This window comes from Carcharodon carcharias, chromosome 22 (assembly GCF_017639515.1).
Source record: "Carcharodon carcharias isolate sCarCar2 chromosome 22, sCarCar2.pri, whole genome shotgun sequence".
NCBI lineage: Eukaryota > Metazoa > Chordata > Chondrichthyes > Lamniformes > Lamnidae > Carcharodon > Carcharodon carcharias.
The window spans coordinates 25,085,237-25,106,943 of record NC_054488.1 but is presented as its reverse complement, the minus strand read 5'-3'; the positions used below and the strand labels follow the sequence as shown (position 1 = coordinate 25,106,943).

The 21,707-nt window shown below is 44.9% G+C and overlaps 1 protein-coding gene across 3 annotated transcripts in view; it reads right to left on the bottom strand.

Moving 5' to 3' along the window:
* Positions 1-21,707, bottom strand: part of unc13d (unc-13 homolog D (C. elegans)) — a 276,077-nt gene that overhangs the window by 47,743 nt on the left and 206,627 nt on the right. For all 3 annotated transcript variants that reach the window (XM_041217092.1, XM_041217094.1, XM_041217093.1), the window contains 5 exons: positions 13,843-13,933; positions 11,848-11,904; positions 10,659-10,756; positions 10,069-10,120; positions 6,129-6,259 (listed from right to left, as the gene is read on the bottom strand). In XM_041217092.1, coding sequence (XP_041073026.1) covers positions 6,129-6,259; positions 10,069-10,120; positions 10,659-10,756; positions 11,848-11,904; positions 13,843-13,933 — 429 coding nt within the window. The remainder of the gene's footprint in view (positions 1-6,128; positions 6,260-10,068; positions 10,121-10,658; positions 10,757-11,847; positions 11,905-13,842; positions 13,934-21,707) is intronic.

Here is a 21,707-nt window from a genome sequence, read left to right as displayed (position 1 = left end):
CCATGCAGACCTAGGTCCAACAGGTCTTGCTGGATTTGTACTCGGCCCTGTACTCCATGGCCACACAGCCTGATGGACACCATCAGGCTGTAGGCAACATTGGGGCGAGGCACCTTGACCCACTCCAGGTGCACCTGCAGGAGTCAGAGCGGGGCTCTCGGGCACCCACAGAGAGGATGAGCGTCAGTTGGCACCCCAGGGGCTTCCTCTCAGGATAATCCAAGGGTGTGCAGCTGCTCACAGCCCCCTCTGCCTGTGACCCAATCCACTCCAGCTTCTCAGGCTGCCGAGGGCGCTTCTGCCCCTGAACAGCTGACCCTCATTAGGCTGCCACCAGGGGACATATACCAAGGTCATAGCCAAGATCAGGACGTAGTAGTCAGCAGGCTGCCTCCACCTCTGCTGCAGATTCAGGGCTGCACCCAATCGTAGAGCTAGAGTTAGGAAAGTTTAAAAAAATTGATGTCATTTTTGGGTCATGGGTGTGCCAGACATGTAACAAAATTTCACTTTTGTTAATACATTCAATGATTATGTGAATGGTCCTGTCAACTGAAGGTGCTGTGATTTTGTACTTTGCAATCATCTTATTTCGAGGTTTAGCCTTCCTCCCACTCAGTGATAGTGTCCCACTGTGAGATTCACATTCCTGTAATGTCAACCTCAGTTGAACTAGTATCTGCATCCCTTCTTTATTGGAAGTGTGTTATGTAAGTATTTCTCACCCTCCTTCCTCAAAGAACATCATTGAGCGAAGGCAGCTCATCAGCGTTGATATTCTAGCAGCATGTGTGCCTCCTCAGTGGTAGTGGCAGAAGAAAAGACATGCACAGGAGGAGGAGATCTCTAGGCGTGTCCACATCTCAGTCACAGCATCATTTGATGTCAACGAAGGCTTCAAGTCTTCTCTTGCATTGATCTTTTTTCTAAGTGGACTCTCAGTTCCCAGAGTGAGCTCACTCACAGGGTTGCACAGACTAAAGCAAAGATCATGACCTGGCGATTCGTGAGGCAAGTGTGAAAGCAGGACTCGTTCTCGCTGCAAGTGGGTGGACCCCCCGAGTTGAAAAAATTTGGCATTGAGGGCTAGGAGAGATATGGCCATATTCTCTCACTTGACTTTACTCTTCCTGGAACCTATTAGTGATTAACATAGCATGGGTACATCTCCCACATTCGAAGGATCCATGGTGTGATCGCGCTCATACTGATCCTCAGCATCCCCCTGACGCCCCTGGGCCGCCGGATCTTCCCCCTCCAATGAGCTCTCATTCTCCTCCAGGTCATCCTTTGGCAGGGGTCACCTCTTTGCATAGCCAGATTGTGAAGGGCGCAACAGACTGCAATGATGGGGGAAACCCAGTCAGGCGTGTATTGTAGTGAGCCACATGGGCGGTCCGAGCATCTGAACACAGCTTCAGAAGCCCTATGATCTGCTCTACAAGGGAGTGTGTGGAGCTGTGAGCAGCGTTGTGTCTCACCTCAGAACGACTCTGAGGGTGATGCACTGATTTCATCAGTCAGCGTTTCAGTGGGTACCCCTTATCCCCAAGCAGCCATCCCTGCAGACGTAATGGCCCCTTGAAAATCTCAGGCACTGGAAGTGACTCAGGATGTAGGAGTCACAGCAACTCCAAGGGTACCATGCACAAATATGGGCTTCCAGTGATCATACACCAGTTGTACATTGATGGAATGATAGCCCATGCAGTTTATAAACATTAGGGCCTGCTGCCTTGGAGCCCATATAGCCACATGGGTGCAATTTATGGCACCCTGCACTCTTGGAAAGCCTGAGATGGTGGTGAAGCTGCTGAATCTCACAGCCTGGCGATCTTCATCCAGAGCAAACCTGACATAATGATGGGCCATCCTGTAAAGGGCATTTGTGATCTTCTTTATGCATCAATGTGTTGTGGACTGAGAGATGCTGCACAGGTTGCCTGTTGATCCTTGAAAAGAAGCAGAGGCCAAGAAATTGAGTGCAGCAGTCACCTTCAAAGCCCCTGGCAAGGGGTACCCTTCAACTCCACATGATGTCAGGTCTTCACGAAGAATGTGGCATGTGTGATGTACCAGATCTTGGGACAAGCGCAGATGCGCATGGGTATTGCCTGTCACTCATTTGTAAATAGAAGACTCTTGGATAATAAACCCTGTAGTCTGGGTCTCTCCTCCTGACTTTCCTGTTCATGCTGTAGCTCCACTTGACTATGTCCCTCCTGTTGGAGTTGCACGCGGAGTTGCCATTCCCTCCTTCGCTTCATTCACAGCATTAGGACCCTGACAAAGGCAGCATTAAGCATTGGATCCATATGTGCTCTTGCCTTCTCTCTGAAAGTAAACAGTAAAAGACATTCATGATTCAAGGGGCAAGAAAGGGAAGCTCAGGAGATGATACGTTTGGAGACTGTAAGGGTCCCCATAGTTTTTCCTTCCCCACTTGCATGATGACTGATACCGCCTTGTCCCTGAGACACCAGCAAACACATCGAGGTGACCTTACCTAGCTCTGTTCTCCAATCTCTGATGTGGCATATTAATGACCAATCATTTGCTCGTAGTCAATGAGTAGATGCCCTTTGGCCCATTAGGAGTGTCACATCTGGTGAACACGTGACGTGCCTTCATTGATGGAAGGCCGGATATGATACAGCTGTATCTCCCTCACTATTGCCGCCCATTCCCAAATTCTACATTCCTATGTGTTACTCCTGAGATGCAGCGACTGTGATATGAAGGCACTGAGTTCTGAGTTGCCCTTTAACAGTGCTAATGAAGCCATTGGCTTTCAGTGGCTTTCATCGCAAAGAGGTCTTCCTCCTTTCTTTCTAAGCAGACTTCTGCTCTCTCCTGTGGCAACCAGAGGTTAGAGGGTGACCCCAGAAAGTGCCCCCATTGTGTTCCCCCTTCCCTCTCACTGACATTCCACAGCCTTCCCTCCCTGTTGCCCCCAACGTGTTTGCCAATCCAACTCTCGCCTCACAGCCTACACCCAGTTGAAGTGCTAGTCTCTGAAAGTGGAGGCCTGCATGAGTACCACAGCACAGTGATGTTCCTCGGGACAATGAAAGCAAAGAGAAGGAGCAGTCCAACCCTACAGCCCCAGCAGCGTGGCGCTCATCGCAACAGGACCGACACAACGTTATGACAGGTATGTTACCCTCACCTCAAAGTTACCAGCAAACTGAGGTCTGACTTGTGCAGGCCACCCCTTTTCAAACGGGTTTGAGGCTGATGTAATTTCCCACTGGCATGATGGAAGATTGGAAGGCGTGGCAAGATTCCAGTGAGCAGTTGTTTTAATGAGCATTCATGACATGCCAATGAATGCAAATGGAATTTATGCCACTAGTCGGCAGGATAACTGACCCGCCATGAACACACCATTGGGAGAATTGCAACTTGTTTTTATGATGACGGATTTGCGCTTCTTTGCTGCCACTGGATTCTCCGCTCCCACCCGCCATGAAACCCACCGCGGGCAGGATGGGAGAATTCCGTCCAATATTTTGAATCCATATGACTCTTCTTCAGAACAAAAGTTCAAGATGTAATATGTTTTAAGCAAGTACAAGGACAAGGAAAGGGAGGGGGAAGGAACAAAAGGGAAGGTCTGTGATAGGGCAGAAGACAGGAAAGATTAAATACAAAAAGGGATGATGGTGCAAGGCAAAATGAGATGGTAATTGGAGAACTAAAGAAACAAAAGAGTCTAGAGTAAGTGTAAATGGAGGTAGCAGAATCACCATCAACAGCTGCCATCTGAAAAAATGGAGGCCGGGTTTACGATCTGAAACTTTTGAACTTAATATTGAGTCTGGAAGGCTCTGAAGTGCCTAATCAAAAAGTGTGGTCTTGTTCGTCAAGTTAATGTTGAGTTTTATGGAAACAGTTTAGGAGGCTGAGGGCAGAGAGTTCAGGTTGGGATTGGAATTGGCATTGGGTCAGAGAATTAAAATGACAGGCTACCGGAAGCTCGGAGTCACACTTGCAGACTGAACAGATGTATTCTCCAAAGCAGTCACCTAATCTACATTTGGTCTCCCAGTGTAGAGCAGACTGTGAGAGTGAATACATTATAGTAAATTGAAAGAAGCACAAGTGAATCACTGTTTCACCTGGAAGGAATGTTTGGGGCCTTGGATGCTGAGGAGAGAGGAGGCAAAAGGGTAGGTATTCCAAAGGACAGGGAGAGAGTATTGGCGGTGATTGAGGAATGGACCATATTGACACGAAAGGAATGGTTCTTTAAGAGCTGAAAGGGGAAGGGAGGGGCAGATGTGTTTGCTGGTGGCTTCACGCTAGAGGTGGTGGAAATGGTGGAGATTATCTGTTTTACATGGAGGCTGGTGGTTTAGAAGACAAGAACGAGGGGAACCCCATCATAGATCTGAGAGGTGGGGGGGAAGGAGTGAGAGCAAAAGTAGGGGTAATGGGGTGGGCACAATCGAAGGCCCTGTCAAGCATGTTGGCTGAGGAAAAAGGAAGACACATTGGAAACATTGGTATGGAAAGTGGAATCATCAGAAAAAAAGCGATGGAGGTGGAGAATCTGGGAGAGTTTCTGCCACCTTCAGCACGAAAAGGGAAGACCTTTTAGAACAGAGATGAGGAGAAACTTCTTTAGCCAGAGAATGGTGAATCTATGGAATTCATTGCCCCAGAACGCTGTGGAGGCCTGGTCATTGAGTGTATTTAAGACCGAGATAGATAGGTTCTTGATTGGTAAGGGGATCAAAGGTTAGGGGGAGAAGGCGGGAGAATGGGGTTGAAAAACTTATCAGCCATGATTGAATGGCGGAGCAGACTCGATGGGCCGAATGGCCTAATGTCTGCTCCTATGTCGTATGGTCTTATGGTTTTATAACACCACCACCACCAAATGCATCTTCTCCTCATCTCCACTTTCAGCATTGAAGGGAGCATTCTTTCCCTGAAACTCTGGTCTGCTGCTTAATCAAGCCCAACACCCCTTCCTTTTCCAAAGGCACATTCCCATTTCAAGTGCAGGAGATGCAACATGTTCCTTTTTACCTCTCCCATCCTACCATCTATGGCTCCAAACAGTCCTTCCAGGTGAATAGTGAGTTACTTGTGTTTCTTCCTTTTTAGTATACTGTTTTCACTGCTCACAATGTGGTCTGCTCTACGTTGGGGCCACCAAACGCAGATTGGGTGACCACTTTGTGGCCACTCCGAGCTTCCAGTCGCCTGTCATTTCATTCTCCATTTCATTCCCACTCTGATCTCTCTGTTCTTGGCCTCCTAAACTGTTCCAATGAAACATATGGAACAGCACCTCATCTTTTGATTAAGCACTGACAGCCATCTGGACTCAACATTGAGTTCAACAATATCAGACTATTACCTATGGGCCCATTTTCTTTCCCCATGGCAGCTGTTGGTAATGATTTTGCTACCCCTATTTACACCTCCTCCAGACTCATCTTTCTGTTGTTTTCCTGTAACCATCTCCTTTTGCCTTGCACCATCATCCCTTTTCTCATTTAATCTCTCCTGCCTTCCACCCTATCACAGACCTTTCCGTTTGTTCTTTCCCTGTTTTCCCAATCTCTGTACTTGCTTAAAACAACTTCATAGTGACTTTTACCAATAGCAGCAAATTATTTGCAGATTTTTAAATGTTTTAAATTTTAATGTGTTCTCTGGATTATGAGTCTAGTTATCTGGATCACTTGTCCAGTAATAAAATCATTACACTGCCATAAGGATGGTGATACATGAATATATTTGAGCAGGGTACCTGAATATCGCTGCATTCTGTGTAAATACAGAATACATGGTAGATACACACAGTTAAGAAAATGCATGATTAACTATTTCAGTGTATGATATGAGTGGCAGAGGTACAGTGATGTATATGTGTTGGAATTTTACAGTATGAGTACATGAGTATGTTGGTGCACTGTGAATAAATAAGTATTGCTGGTACACTCTGTGATGTATTGCATAAACTACGGGTGTCGGAGATAGATTGTGAGTACGTGTGAATTGGTACACTACCTGAATAGATAAATCTGGATTGCTAGAACACTGCATGAGTATATGTGAGTTGTTAGTATCCTCTGAGTATGCATGTGCTAGAGGTGCACTATTGTACTTACTCTGGTAATAAGTAAATTCGTTGATGCTGTAGCTGTTTGAGCTTCTGGTAGAGCTGGAATAGACCCTCAACTGTTGCCTTGGACTTGCCACCTCCAATAATCATCACTTGTTCCCGGAGGTCCTCAGCAACCTGGCAATAAGCAGATGATATTAAGTTCATTAAGGTGAGGCACAACTTAATGTTTTGTGTCAATCCTCTTCCCTTTTGTCCACTCTTCCTCTGAAGTACTGATCCTTGCTGAGAGATTGTTTTAGGAAATTAAGTAACTTCCAAAACCTCCTCTAAGAGGCCACTGTTCACTAGCGAGCCTAAGCAAAATATCAGCAAGATATTTAACCAAGGGTCATAACAGACAGTCCCATCCTTGACTTCACTTCATACTCACAGATCTAGGATTCAGCAGATAATGATCAGGAGCAGGCACCCTGCCTGATTCTGTTTCCTCTCCATTATCTGGATGCTGAGTTTGGTTGTAAAAACTTCATCTGCTTTATCTGAGATCAGTCAACTAAGCATAGATCTGAACTAAAATCCGAATCCTTTGGTCTGAATGATTTAGTACAACACCAAGCAATGGCTTTTGTTCTTGGAAAATGAAGAGACCATGCAGTCCTTCCAACCTGTTATGTCATTTAGTTAGATCATGGCTGACCAATATCTCAACTCTGTTCACCTGTTTTAGCTCCTTAACCCTCAACACCCTAACAAAAATCTATCCGTTTTAAAAATTTCAATTGATCCCCCAGCCTCAGCAGCTTGGAGGGGAGAAAGTTCCAGCTTTTCACTATCCTTGGTGTGAAGAAGTACTTCCTGACATCATCCCTGAACAACTTAGCTCTAATAAGATCATGCCCCCTTGTTCTGGACTGCTTGACTAGAGGGAATAGTTTCTCTCAATCTACCGTATTAACACCTTTAAACACCTTAATTAGATCATCACTTAATCTTCTATATTCAAGGAAATACAAAGTTAGTCTGTTCAATTTATCCTCATAATTTAACCCTTCTAGCTCCATTACCATTCTGGCACATCTGAAAATCCATAGACCATTGGGGAACTGCTATCATAGCATACTGCAGATAATACCATATAAACGCTGGGTCCACTAATAAATAGTACTTAAAATACTGCACAATTACTTCAAGCTCATTGTCATGAACTTCGCTGATTAGAAGTTCTACCTTAATGTTTCTAACTAAAGAGAACATTTGTGATGAGTTTTGGCAGTCCTGGTGGAAGGCCATTCCCTGGGAAATCATTGTCGGGAAATCATATTAGTAGCACTGCCTGTGAATTCCGATTCCCGTTGATTCAGCTTTTGTTCCCTTACTGAAGAGAAAGGTTTAGTGTTACGTTCCAGAAGTAAACTTTTCCAAACAGTCACAGCTCTCTCAGCATTGAAGAGAATGTACTGTTTAACTCTCAAAATCCTGTACAAATAACCCTTTACAGCAACCTTCTAATGAAGTCACCGACTTGGAATCTTACAACATTTGTCTGCATCTCCACCAACAGCATGGACCTGTATGCAAAACTATAAGATGCCCTTACTCCACTTAACAGGGTGATACCAGCAGACCCAGGTGTCAGTACACTTGCCTCTGAATCAGAAGATTGTGGGGTCAGGACCCACTCCAGAGACCTAAGCCTATAATCTTGCCCAGGGAACAAGGGTGGAGATAGCAGCAGCTCTGATGTCAATCTTTCAATCCACCTTGTATGTGGGAATGGTGCCAGAGAACAGGAGGACTGCAAAAGTTACACGCCTGCTCCAAAAAATAGGAGGGGATAAACCTGGCAACTACGGGCCAGTCAGCATAACATTACTGTTGGGAAAACTACTAGAAACCATTGCAATTAATTTCTCACTTGGAGGAGCATAAGTTAATAAGGGACAGTTTATTTTACTAAAGGCAAATCGTGACTGACCAAGCCGATTGAGTTCTTTGATACTAGAGAAGGCTGATGAAGATAGTGCAGTAGATGTTGTGCACATTGTTACAAACATAAGGGTTATAAGACTGACATGTTTCAGGACAATGGTCCAAATCTTCCTGTCTCCAGATCTTTGGAGATTGGAATTGCTTGGGAAGTTTAAACTTCCAGTAAGCTGATTTCCTGCTGCCCGGAACCCTCTGCAAATGTCACTGACCCTGAGCTCAGGGCGGAGCCTTGGGCCAGATACGCAGGACTTAACCTGGATATTTACCCTGGAAATGTTACACAGTGTAATATCTGGTCTAACTCAGTGATTAACCAGTGGTTACAGAGCACCACAAGCAAACCACTACAACAAAAACAAAAATAGCTGGAAAAACTCAGCAGGTCTGACAGCATCTGTGGAAGGAAGACAGAGTTAATGTTTCGAGTCCAAATGACTCTTCATCAGAACAAGCAAACCACTTCCTGGCTCCTGAATCTCAGGACTTACCTGTGTACTTAACCAGGAAATGTTAGATAGTTTAAAACCTGATCTAATGTGACTAATTGAAAATTCAAATCTGGCTAATTTAATTTCCAATGTGTGAATTAAAAATGAGTAACAGACATCAGTGTTGGGCCTGTGATCACAATCTTCAAACACATATGCTTGTGTCCTTTAACCTATTGCATGTACGTTGGTAAAATGTTGAGGCAGAAACCAGAGTATGTGAATATTTTTTTATTTGATTATTATGATTATTTTCCTTCCTTGCTTATTGAATGATGCTAGACACTTGTTAAGTAAATATACCCATGTAAAATTCACTTACCTGTACTATATTAGTGTGCATAAGGCATTTTCTACTTAAGTTAGTGCATGTGCCCTAAACAGTGTCGCCGTAGCCTCAGCTATGACTGGTCAGTGCTTTCTATTGAACACTGGTCTAGTGTGTAGTAGGGTGTCTTGGTAAACAGAGGAATGGACATCTTGAGGAAAGTCCTTTGGCAGGATAGAGAGAGAGAGAGAAGGTTACAGGTGTTGAAATTGTACCGTTGTTCTAGCCAGACACAGGCAGATGGAAGAGTACTGCTTAGTTGTGCGAGTTTCCCTGAGATGGAGGGATGTGAAATTTAAGATAGCTAATCTAGATACAGCTACCAGAATGGAAAATGAATATGTGTTTGAGCAGGGGATTCTTCAGGAATGGATAATGCCTCTCCAGATGAAGGGTCATCAAACTGACATCCCAGAAGGTCCACCATTGTCCCAGGGGAAGACAAAGCACGCAACTCAACTATGATAGGCTGATGTCAGATAAGTTCTCAAAGCATTACTAACTATGAGTTTATGGACTATAATCTATTTAGTATACCTTGAAGTTGTTAATCTATCAACAATCCAAGAAGTCCAATTCTTAAAATTAATCTCACCAATTTATATCAATTTCAGACAATAATCTTAATTGTAAATTTCATAATTAAGCCCTTTAATGCTAAATATTACTGCAACATAGCCACAATGACTTTCTAACTTCTGTTAGTCTTTCCATCATTTAACCCTTTCTATTAAACCATTTGTATAGTCATCCTTTAAGTTTAAACACTGCTAATTGTGATCAGCAATTATTAGTCCATGGCTATATCAATGAATTGGCAAGAAAGGGTCAATTCATTCACTCAGTGGTTTGGGCATGTCTTAATGGATTAGATTAGTGGAGTAAAATATAAATTAATCTCAACTGTTAATGTAAGAATGTTCACCAAACCAAATTTAGGCATCATTCCTTCCAACACATAGACTGGGTGATAATCCCAAAATGTTCCTTGATATAGAGCTAAATGAAAGATCAAGAATTCATCGGTTGCCATTGATGAATGTTCCTGTCAGGGTACCAACCTCAGCTCTCACATTCACACATGGCCCCTGAAGAAGACCATTATCATGAATGCTCACAGCCTTATTTACAACCTAGGATAAGTGGGCAGGTGGTGGTGTGGCTGAATTCATCCTTACCAATTCCTGGAATTGTAGGTAGATGATGTTGAACAGATTCACTTTGACAGTGCTGTGAAAAGAGGAAAAGAGAACAGTTAGTAGAATTTTAGAAAAACTGAGAGTCAGAACATGACCAAAAAACAAATCCAGTTAACTTCTATTGACAATTCTAACTTTTCCAACCTTGGATTTCCTAGCTTTTATAGGCAGCTCTAATGGGTTAATTACACGATTGCACTGAGAGCACTAGCAAGTTAATTAAATGAGACAGTTCTGAGAGCAATAATGGGTTAATCACTCAAGAGCACTCAGAGTGCAACAGGTTAATTACTTGTGAGCATGAGAGTGCTAACGAGTTAATTACATGAGATGACACTGAGAGCATTAACGGGTTAATTACACAACAGTGATGAGAGCACTAAAGGGTTAATTACACGCTGTAGAACTCATGCCCCAATTCTATAACCTGCATCCACCACCAGCGAACTTCCATATCAGGTGCAGATCCTCACATTCTTACCTTCTGAAGGAGAACCGGAGTTAGATAATGAGGTGCTTTATGACTCACCCCGTGTGATTATGAGTGTACAGTGTGTACTGGGCCCTACCCCATGAAAATCTTCATCCGTATTTTCCGGTTGTTCAACAGGTCAATATTCAGGTGCTCTATGAATATCACCTGCGATTTCACAATTTCTTCCTCAGTCTGTGAAGACAGAAAATAATTAAATTCAAATTTTGAATGCAGTTTTTATAAAATGATCATTCTTGCCACTTTTGGATAGAACCAAGCTAAGAGTGAAAGGATGTGAGCTGTATGTATCACCAATGACATACTGATAAAGATGGAATGCAACTGGGCTACAGAACTTGGTCAAGTCTGGACTGAGTCAGCTGATCACAACCGGGATGGTGCTACAACATTGCTGCTGGTCCCCTGTGTTATAAAAACAAAAATCAGCCAGTGATCCCAGCTGGGAAGTATGCATTTGACGTATTTCGATAAGGGGCCAATCAGTTAGGCCTGAGTTGAGGAGAAATTTCTTCACTAAAAGGATTGTGGATCTTTGGAATTCTCTACCCCAGAGGGTTGTGGATGCTCCATCATTGAATATATTTAAGGTTGACATAGACAGATTATTTGTCTGTCAGGGAATCAAAGGGAATGGGGAGTGACCAAGAAAATTGAGTTGAGGCTGAAGGTCAGCCATGATTGTAACTGAATGGTGGTGCAGGCTCAGTTGATTGTATGGTCTACTCCTGTTCCTATTTCTTATGTTCTTATATACATATGTGTCATGCACAATTGAATATACTGCTTTTGTCATCACTTAGCCTCACAAACGAAGAGTGGCATTTGATTGAGGGGCCGGAGTCATTGGCGCCTCAAAGATCCATACCTAACATTCAACTCCATTAGGAAAAGAGTGATTTGTTGGTTTCATGTTGGCTCGTGTGTTCTGACACATTTCATACTTGGAAACAGGCTTTTTGAACACTGGCTGATTTCCATTCAGTTTTGGGCTTGTCAGTGGTCAGTGATCCTAAACTGGAAGGAATGTGACAGTGTGTGACGATCTACAGAAGATGTGAGTATACTGTAGGATGCTTTACTCACTCTTCACTCACTTATTCTGTGCTGAACCTGCCTTGAGAATGCTTGATGGAGCAATATAGAACATGCTATATTTTCTGTCATTACCTCTGCTTGACACTGATAGTGGGTGTGCAAAGTGCAAGGTATTCTCAGTCCTAACATTCTTACCCTGGGCACAGAAAGTTCAGGAACTATTGTACCTTTATCATAGGCTCCAATAGCTGTTTCTGGCCTTGATACCAGTCAGTGGTGCCAGACTGTAATGAGAAAGAAGAATATTCATAAAGCTATGCTCGATAATTAACTACACAATCCAACCCCCCATTCACTACACAATCCAATCCCTCATTCACTACGCAATCCAATCCCTCATTCACCACACAATCCAATCCCCCATTCACGACACAATCCATTCCCCCTGTCACTACACAATCCAATCCCCCATTCACTACACAATCCAATCACCCCATTCACAACACAATCCATTCCCCCATTCACTACACAATCCAATCCCCCCATTCATAACGCAATCCATTCCCCCATTCACTACACAATCCAATCCCCCATTCACTACACAATCCAATCCCCCATTCACTTCACAATCCAATCCCTTATTCACTACACAACCTAATCCCCCATTCACTACACAATCCAATCCCCAATTCATGACACAATCCAATCCCCCATTCACTACACAATCCAATCCCCCATTCACTACACAATCTAATCCCCCATTCACTACACAATCTAATCCCCCATTCACTTCACAATCCAATCCCTTATTCACTACACAATCCAATCCCTTATTCACTACACAACCTAATCCCCCATTCACGACACAATCCAATCCCCCATTCACGACACAATCCAATCCCCCATTCACGACACAATCCAATCCTCCCATTCACTACACAATCGAATCCCCCATTCACTACACAACCCAATCTCCCATTCACTACACAATCCAATCCCCCATTCAATACACAATCCAATCCCCCATTCACTACACAATCCAATCCCCCCATTCACTACACAATCCAATCCCCCATTCACTACACAATCCAATCCCCCATTCATGACACAATCCAATCCCCCCATTCACTACACAATCCAATCCCCCCATTCACAATGCAATCCAATCCCCCATTCACTACACAATCCAATCCCCCATTCACTACACAATCCAATCCCCCATTCACTACACAATCCAATCCCCCATTCATGACACAATCCAATCCCCCATTCACAACACAATCCAATCTCCCATTCACTACACAATCCAATCCCTCATTCATGACACAACCCAGTCCCCCATTCACAACACAATCCAATCTCCCATTCACTACACAATCCAATCCCCCATTCATGACGCAATCCAATCCCCCCATTCACTACACAATCCAATCCCCCCATTCACTACACAATCCAATGCCCCCATTCACTACACAATCCAATGCCCCCATTCACTACACAATCCAATGCCCCCATTCACTACACAATCCATTCCCCCATTCATGACACAATCCAATCCCCCATTCACTTTACAATCCATTCCCCCATTCATTACACAATCCAATCCCCCATTCACTACACAATCCAATCCCCCATTCACTACACAATCCAATTCCCCATTCACCACACAATCTAATCTCCCCATTCACCATACAATCCAATCCCTTATTCACCACATAATCCAATCCCCCATTCACCACATAATCCAATCCCTCATTCACCACATAATCCAATCCCTCATTTACCACACAATCCAATCCCCCATTCACTACACAATCTAATCCCTCATTCACCACATAATCCAATCCTTCATTCACCACACAATCCAATCCTCCATTCACATACACAATCCAATCCCCCATTCACCACACAATCCAATCCCTCATTCACCACATAATCCAATCCCCCATTCACCACACAATCCAATCCCTCATTCACCACACAATCCAATCCCTCATTCACCACACAATCCAATCCCTCATTCACCACACAATCCAATCCCTCATTCACCACACAATCCAATTCCCCATTCACTACACAATCCAATGGTCTTTTTCAAGATATAGCAACGCACCTACGAACAGTTTTAAGCTTACCATGAATTGAGTAGCCTCCTTGCACTAAGCCATGTCACATTGCCATTATCAAAAATCAAGTGATTGTCTTTTTGCAGTGAACTATACCTTAATAGCATCCATGAGCCTGTCATGGAGATCAGGAACTGAAGGGCAAAGTTTTTGAAAAGCCTTCATTTTACAGATCTGCACCAACACCCTGTAATGGAAGGGCAACATATGTGAATGAGGTTTAGGGGGATATCATGCATTAATAGGAGCATCAGGTAGCACAGAAAATGGATCATCCAATCAAACACCATCCTAACTTGGAACCATGTAGCCTTTCCTTCACTGTTGCTGGGTCAAAATTCTGCAACTCCCTACACAACATAGGCAGCAGAGGTTCAAGAAGACAGCTCACCACCATCTTCTCAAAGGCAATTAGAGATGGGCAACAAATGCTGGCTTTGCCAGTGACATGCACATGCTATGAAAGAATAAAAGAAATCAGTCTCACTCCTCCCACACCCCAGCTCCACTATATCCTATACAACTTGTTTAATTTCCCCGTGCCCATGTAAACTGTATTGTTTGAAACATTTAATATCCTATAGAAAAATATCCAAGTTACAGGATGGGATTAAGTCATTCCACTTGTTTGTGTCATAGTAAGTAGGTACAATTATCACTTTGTTCCAGTAACCTTCAACCCCTTTTAATTCATCCACCTGTCCAATTCAATGTAAACACAGTTCTGCCTCAACCATTAGCCCTCTTCTCAACACTCTCTGAGTGAAGGAGTTTCTCCTGCTCTCTGTTCTAAAGCTCTTAAACTGAATCTTGTAGCTATGGTTATTTGTACTAAATGAATAGAAATAGTCTGCTTCTATCCATACTGTCCAATCCTATCTTACTTTCAAACACTTCCATATACCAGCCTGTAGTCTGTGTTGGTCTAACAAAAAAACCCCAATGTTTCACAACTTTCTTTGCATTAATGTTTCCTTCTAAAGGACAGCATCCTAGTGAATCTGTGTTATTCCCTCTCTATCTTCCTATAATGTGAAGCTCAAAACTGCACACAGATGTTCAACTGTGGTCTCAGTAAGGTTTTATTTAAGTTCCTTACCACCTCTTGGCTTTCATATTCTATACCTTGTGATAAAGACCTGAATTCCATTAAATGGCCCGGATTTTATGGCCCCGTTGTGGCAGGATGCGCCACAGGAGATTCAGCGGTTCAGCCAAAAGCCCAATGACTTTCAGTGGGACAGAGTGATCCCGGCAGAGGTCAGAGCCAGAAAATCCTGCCACATGTTTTACAGCCTTTAATGTCCTGTGAGCCAGTACCCACAAGTCCCTCTGTTCTTCCACAGTACTCAACCTGCTCCACTCAGAGTATAATTATTGCTTTGGTTACTGAAATATATAGTCTCCCATAGCCGAGGTACATCCTACCCTGTTGTGGATTTATCCATCCATTTAATTTGCTCCCTTTGCACATATACACACTGACATGTTGTGAGCGCTATCATGTTTGGATTCCTGAGGTTTCCTGTAGAAATGCTCACTGACCCGCAAACATAATTAGGCAAAACCTCAGAACAGTTACCCATCCCAACACATCTCCATTAAGCATGGAGTAACTCTTTCAAACTTGCTCCTGAGTAGAGTCTTACGGGAGAGGGGGCACAGAGGCCAGCATTCCCAATTCAGGATGAAAGGCCTAAACAATCATGAGCACCATGATTCAGGTACATCGCCCAATTTCGGAAACTTTTTCACTCCTTAAGCAACGGGGACATTTACCCCAAGATGCAGTGTGGTGGGATTTGCTTTCAGAGTAATATTTAATGAGAGACCAATGTTGGGATCAGTTTTCTTATTCAACTGTGGTTGGGATGAATCTCTCCAGGAAGTTTCTGTAGGCACTGGGGCAAAGAAGGTCAAACACAGCCAAGAGGAACTGGTATGCAGAAAACAAAGCAATCCAAAGGAATTTGGGGCTTATAAAACTAAAAAACAACAGCACTCTGGGTATTCCTACACGATATGGACAGCAAAGGTTCAAGAAGGTAGCTCACCAGCACCTTCTCATGGGCAACTAGGGATGGACAATAAATGCTGGCCCAGCCAGCAAAGCTCACATCCGTGGATGAATGAAAATAAACATTCCAGAAGGATGTGGCATGCAAGGAGTAAAAAATCACCCATAGGAAACATGGGGGTAGGATTTGGTCTTGGGTACTGTCAAAAATGGGTCATTCGGCCGTCTGCTTTAACCTCCACCCACTTTACCTTCTGCCCACTTTACTTTCAGTCTGGTTTACCCGGTGCCTATTTAATCCTCTGCCTATTTTATTCTTTGTTCTCTTTAGCTGCTGCCCAACTTATTCTGTTTACATTTTAACCTCCACCTGTTTTACTTCTGCTTGGTTTACTCACCATCTGGTTTACCCTCAGCAAAGCTTACTTTGCCATTGAAATTAATGGAATTCTGCCACTGCCATGGAGCCCATGAGGTTGAAAAGTGCAGACTCACCTCCCAGCCCAGTGGCTGAACACATGATACAGTCATTTAGATAAAGTGTGTGAGTGTCTGTGGTCACTGTAATAGTCGAGAGGTTAAGGGGGTGGGCACAGTTACAGTGTGTGAGGATTGGGAAGTGGTCACTGTTACAGTGTATGAAGTTCGGGGAGTGGTCAGTGTTACAGTGTGTGAGGATTGTGGAGTGGTCACTGTTACAGTGTATGAAGTTTGGGGAGTGGTCAGTGTTGCAGAGTGAGAGATTTAGGGAGTGGTCACTGTTGCAGAGTGAGAGATTTGGGGAGTGGTCACTGTTGCAGTGTGAGAGGTTTGGGGAGTGGTCACTGTTGCAGTGTGAGAGGTTTGAGGAGTGGTCACAGTTACAACGTGAGAGGTTTGGGGAGTTGGGGAGTGGTCACTGTAACGATGAGAGCTTTGGGGAGTGGTCACTGTGACAGTGAGTCAGGTTTGGGAAGTGGTCACTGTTGCATTGTGTGCAGTTTAGGGAGTTGTCACTGTTACAATGCATGAGGTTTGGGGAGTGGTCATTGTTACACTGTATGAGGTTTGGGGAGTGGGCACTTTAACTGTCTGAGAGGGTTAGGGAGTGGTCACTGTACCAGTAAGTGAAAATTTGGAGGGGGAGTGGTCACTGTCACAGTGTTAAAAACGTGGAGAGGGGTGTGTGGTCATTGTTACAATGGCTGAGATTTGGGGTATGGTCGCTGTTGCAGCTTGAGAGGGTTGGGGAACAAAGGACTGGTCACTTTAACAGTTTCAGAGGTTTGGGGAGTGGCCGACATGTCACTGTAACAGTGTGAGAGGTTTGGGATGTGGTCTCTGTTATAGCGTGAGCAGTTTAGGGTGTGGTCACTGAAACAGTATGAAAGGTTTGGAGAGTGGTCACTGTTACAGTGTGTTTGGGAAGTGGTCACTGTTACACGGTTAGAGGTTTCGGAAGTGGTCACTCTTACAGTGTGTGAGCTGGGGAGTGGTCACTGTTACAGTGTGTGAGGTTTTGGGAGTGGCCACTGTAACAGTGTGAGAGCTGGGGAGTGGTCACTGTTACAGTGTGTAAGGTTTGTGGAGTGGTCACTGTAACAGTGTGAGAGGTTTGGGACATGGTCACTGTTACAGTGTGAGCAATTTGGGGAGTGGGGGAGTGGTCACTGTAACTCTATGAGAGCTTTGGTGAGTGGTCACTCTTAGTGTGTGAGGTTTGGGGAGAGGTAACTGTTACAGCGTCTGAAGTTTGGGGAAGGGTCACTGTTACAGTGTATGAGGGTTGGGGAGTGGTCACTCTTACAGTGTGAGAGGTTTGGCGAGTGGTGACTTACTATGTGAAAGGTTTCGTAAGTCGTAACTATTACAGTGTATTACGTTTGGGGATTGGTCACTGTTATAGTGTGAGAGTTTGGGGAATTGGGGAGTGGTCACTGTAATATTGTTGAGAGGTTTGGGGGTGGTCACTGTTACAGTGTGTGAGGTTTGGGGAGTGGTCACTGTTACAGTGTGTGAGGTTTGGGGATTGGTCACTGTTACAGTGTGAGAGGTTTAGGAAGTGGTCACTGTTACAGTGTGAGCGCTTTGGGGATTGGTCACTGTTACAGTGTGAGGTTTAGGAAGTGGTCACTGTTACAGTGTGAGCGCTTTGGGGATTGGTTACTGTTACAGTGTATGAGGTTTGGGTAGTTGTCACTGTTACAGTGTGTTATGTATGGGGAGTGGTCACTTACAGCGTGTGAGGTTTTGCGAGTGGTCCCTGTAACAGTGTGAGAGGTTTGGGGAGTGGTCACTGTCACAATGTTGAGGTTTAGGGAGTGGTCACTCTTGGAGCGTGAGATATTTGGGGAGTGGACACTGTTACATGTTGATTGGTGTCAGAAGTGGTCATTCTTGCAATGTGTAGTGTTTGGGGAGTGGTCCCTTTTGCAGTGTGAGGGGTTTGGGGTGTGGTCACTTTAACAGTGTTGAGGTTTGGGGAGTGGTCACTTTAACAATGTTGAGATTTGGGGAGTGGTCATTGTTACAGTGTGTGAGATTTGCGAAGTGGTCACTGTAACAGTATGAGAGCTTTGGTGAGTGGTCACTCTTAGTGTGTGAGGTTTGGGGAGAGGTCACTGTTACAGCATCTGAGGTTTGGGAAGTGGTCACTCTTACAGTGTGTGAGGTTTGGGGAGTGGTCACTGTTAATGTGTGAAAGGTTTCGTAAGTTGTCACTGTTACAGTGTTTTAGGTTTGGGGATTGGTCATTGTTACAGTGTAAGAGTTTGGGGAATGGGGGAGTGGTCACTGTTGAGAGGTTTGGGGGGTGGTCACTGTTACAATGTGTGAGGTTTGGGGGTGGTCACTGTAACAGTGTGAGAGGTTTGGGGAGTGGTCACTGTAACAGTGTTGAGGTTTAGGGAGTGGTCACTCTTTGAACATGAGATATTTGGGGAGTGGACAGTGTTACATGTTGATTGGTGTCAGAAGTGGTCACTCTTGCAATGTGTAGTGTTTGGGAAGTGGTCACATTTGCAGTGTGAGAGGTTTGGGGAGTGGTCACTTTAACAGTGTTGAGGTTTGGGGAGTGGTCACTTTAACAGTGTTGAGGTTCGGGGAGTGGTCCTTGTTACAGTATGTAAGGTTTGTGGAGTGGATACTGTAACAGTGTGAGAGGTTTGGGGAGTGGTCACTATTACAGCATGAGAGTTTTGGGAATTGGTCACTGTTGCAGAGTGAGGCGATTGAGGAGTGGTCACTTGGACAGTGTGTCAGGTTTGGGATGTGGTCACTGTTACAGTGTGAGAGCATTGGGGAATGGTCACTGTTACACTGTGTGAGGTTTGGGGAGTGGTCAGTGTTACAGCGTGTGTGGTTTGAGGAGTGATCACTCTCACGGTGCGTGAACTTTAGGGAGTGACCTCTGTTAATGTCTGAGAGGTATGGGGTGTGGTCACTGTTACAGTGTGAGATGTTTGGGGAGTGAGGGAGTGGTTACTCTTACAGTGTGTGAGGGTTGGGTCGTGGTTACTGTTACAGTGTGAGTGATATGGGGCGTGTGGGATTGGTCAGTGTAACAGCGTGTGAGAGTTTTGGAGAGAGGTCACATTTACAGCGTGTGAGGTGGGGAGTGGTCACCGTTACAGTGTAAGATGATTGGGGAGTGGGGGAGTGGTCACTGTAACAGTGGGAGATGTTTGCGGCGTGGTCTATGTTACCGGCGTGTGAGGTTTGGGGGCTGGTCACTGTTACCATGTGAGTGATTTGGGCAGTGAGGTAGTGAACTCTGTAACTGTGTTAGGGGTTTGGGGAGTGGTCAGTGTTACAGTGTGTGAGGTTTGGGGAGCGGGCAGTCTCACTGTGTGTGATGTTTGGGGAGTGGGGGAGTGGTCTCTGTTACTGTCTGAGAGGTTTGGGAAGTGGCCACTGGTATAGTGTGAGATGTGTTGGGGGGTGGTCATTATTACAGTTTGTGAGGTTTGGGGAGCGGTCACTCTTACAGTGTGTGAGGTTTGTGGAGTGCTCACTCTTATAGTGTGTGAGGTTTGGCGAATGGTCACTGTTACAGTGTGCGCAGTTTGGGGAGCGGTCACTCTTACAGTGTCTGAGCTTTGTGAACTGGTCACTGTTACAGTGTGAGAGGTTTGGGGAGCGGTCACTGTTGCAGAGTGAGCAGATTGGGGAGTGGGGGAGTGATCACTTAACAGTGGGAGATGTTTGTGCTATGGTCTCTGTTAAAGTGTCTGAGCTTTGTGAAGTGGTCACTGTTACAGCGTGTGAGGTTAGAGGTGTGGTCACTGTAACTATGTGAATGGTTGGGGAGTGGTCACTGTAACTGTGTGTGAGGTTTGGGGAGAGGTCATTTTTACAGTGTCTGATATTTGTGGAGTGGTCACTGTTACAATGTTGGAGGTTTGGGAGTGGTCATTGTTACAGTGTGTGAGGTTTGGGGAGTGCTCACTCTTACAGTGTGTGAAGTTTGGCGAGTGGTCAGTGTTACAGTGTGTGATGTTCGGGGAGTCGGGGAGTGGTTTCTGTTACTGTCTGAGAGGTTTGGGGAGTGGGCACTGATTTGGTGTGTGAGGTTTGAAGCGTGATCACTGTTACAGTGTGAGGGAATTGGGGAGTGGTCATTGTTACACTGTAAGGGGTTTGGGGATTGGTCACTGTTACAGTGTCAGAGCTTAGGGGAATGGTCACTGTTACCACGTGTGAGATCTGGGAGTGGTCACTGTTACAGTGTGTGAGGTTAGAGGTGTTGTCACTGTAACTGTGTGAATGGTTTGGGGAGTGGTCACTGTCACTGTGTGAGGCTTGGGGAGTGAACACTGTTGCAGAGTGAGCGGATTGGGGGGTGGTCACTGTAACACTGGGAGATGTTTGTGGCGTGGTCTCTGTTACAGTGTCTGAGCTTTGTGGAGTAGTCACTGTTACAGCGTGTGAGGTTAGAGGTGTGGTCACTGTAACTGTGTGAATTGTTTGGGGAGTGGTTATTATAACTGTGTGAGTAGTTTGGAGAGTGGTTGCTGTTGCAGCGTGTGAGGTCAGAGGTGTGTTCATTGTAACTGTGCGAATGGTTTGGGAAGTGGTCACTGCTCCATGTGTGAGGTTCGGGGAGTGGTCACTGTTACAGTGTGAGAGCTTTGGGGAATGGTCACTGTTACATTGTGTGAGATTTGAGGAGTGGTCACTCTTACAGTGTGTGAAGTTTTGGGAGTGGTCTCTGTTACTCTCTGAGAGGTTTGGCAACTGGTCAGTGTTAGAGTCAGAGAGGTTTGGGGAATTGGGGAGAGCTGACTCTACAGTGTGAGATGTTTGAGGAGTGGTCATTCTTACAGTGTGTGAGGTTTGGGAAGCGGTCACTATCGTAGTGTGAGGAATTTGGGGAGTGGTCACTGTTGCAGTGTGTGAGGTTTGAGGAGTGGTCCCTGTTACTCTCTGAGAGTTTTGGGAGTGGTCACTGTTACACTGTGTGAGGTTTGGGGAGCCGACACTGTTACTGTGTGTGCAGTTGGAGGTGGGGAATGTGGTCACTGTTACAGTGTGAATGGTTTGGGGAGTGGTCACTGTTACCATGTGTGAAGTTTTGGAAGTGCTCACTGTTGCTGTATGTGAGATGTAGGGAGTGGTCACACTTACAGGATGAGAGGTTTAGGAAGTGGTAACTATTGTAGTGTGAGAAATTTGGGAAGTGGACACTGTTACAGCTTGTGAGGTTTGGGGATTGGTCACTGCTACCGTGTGTGAGCTTTGGGGAGCGGTTACCCTTACAGTGTGTGAGGTTCGGGGAGTGGTCACTGTTACATTGTGTGAGGTTCGGGGAGTGGTCACTGCTACAGCGTGACAGCTTTGGGGAATGGTCACTGTTACATTGTGTGAGGTTTGAGGAGTGGTCAGTCTTACAGTGTGTGAAGTTTTGGGAGTGGTCTCTGTTACTCTCTGAGAGGTTTGGCAACTGGTCAGTGTTAGAGTCAGAGAG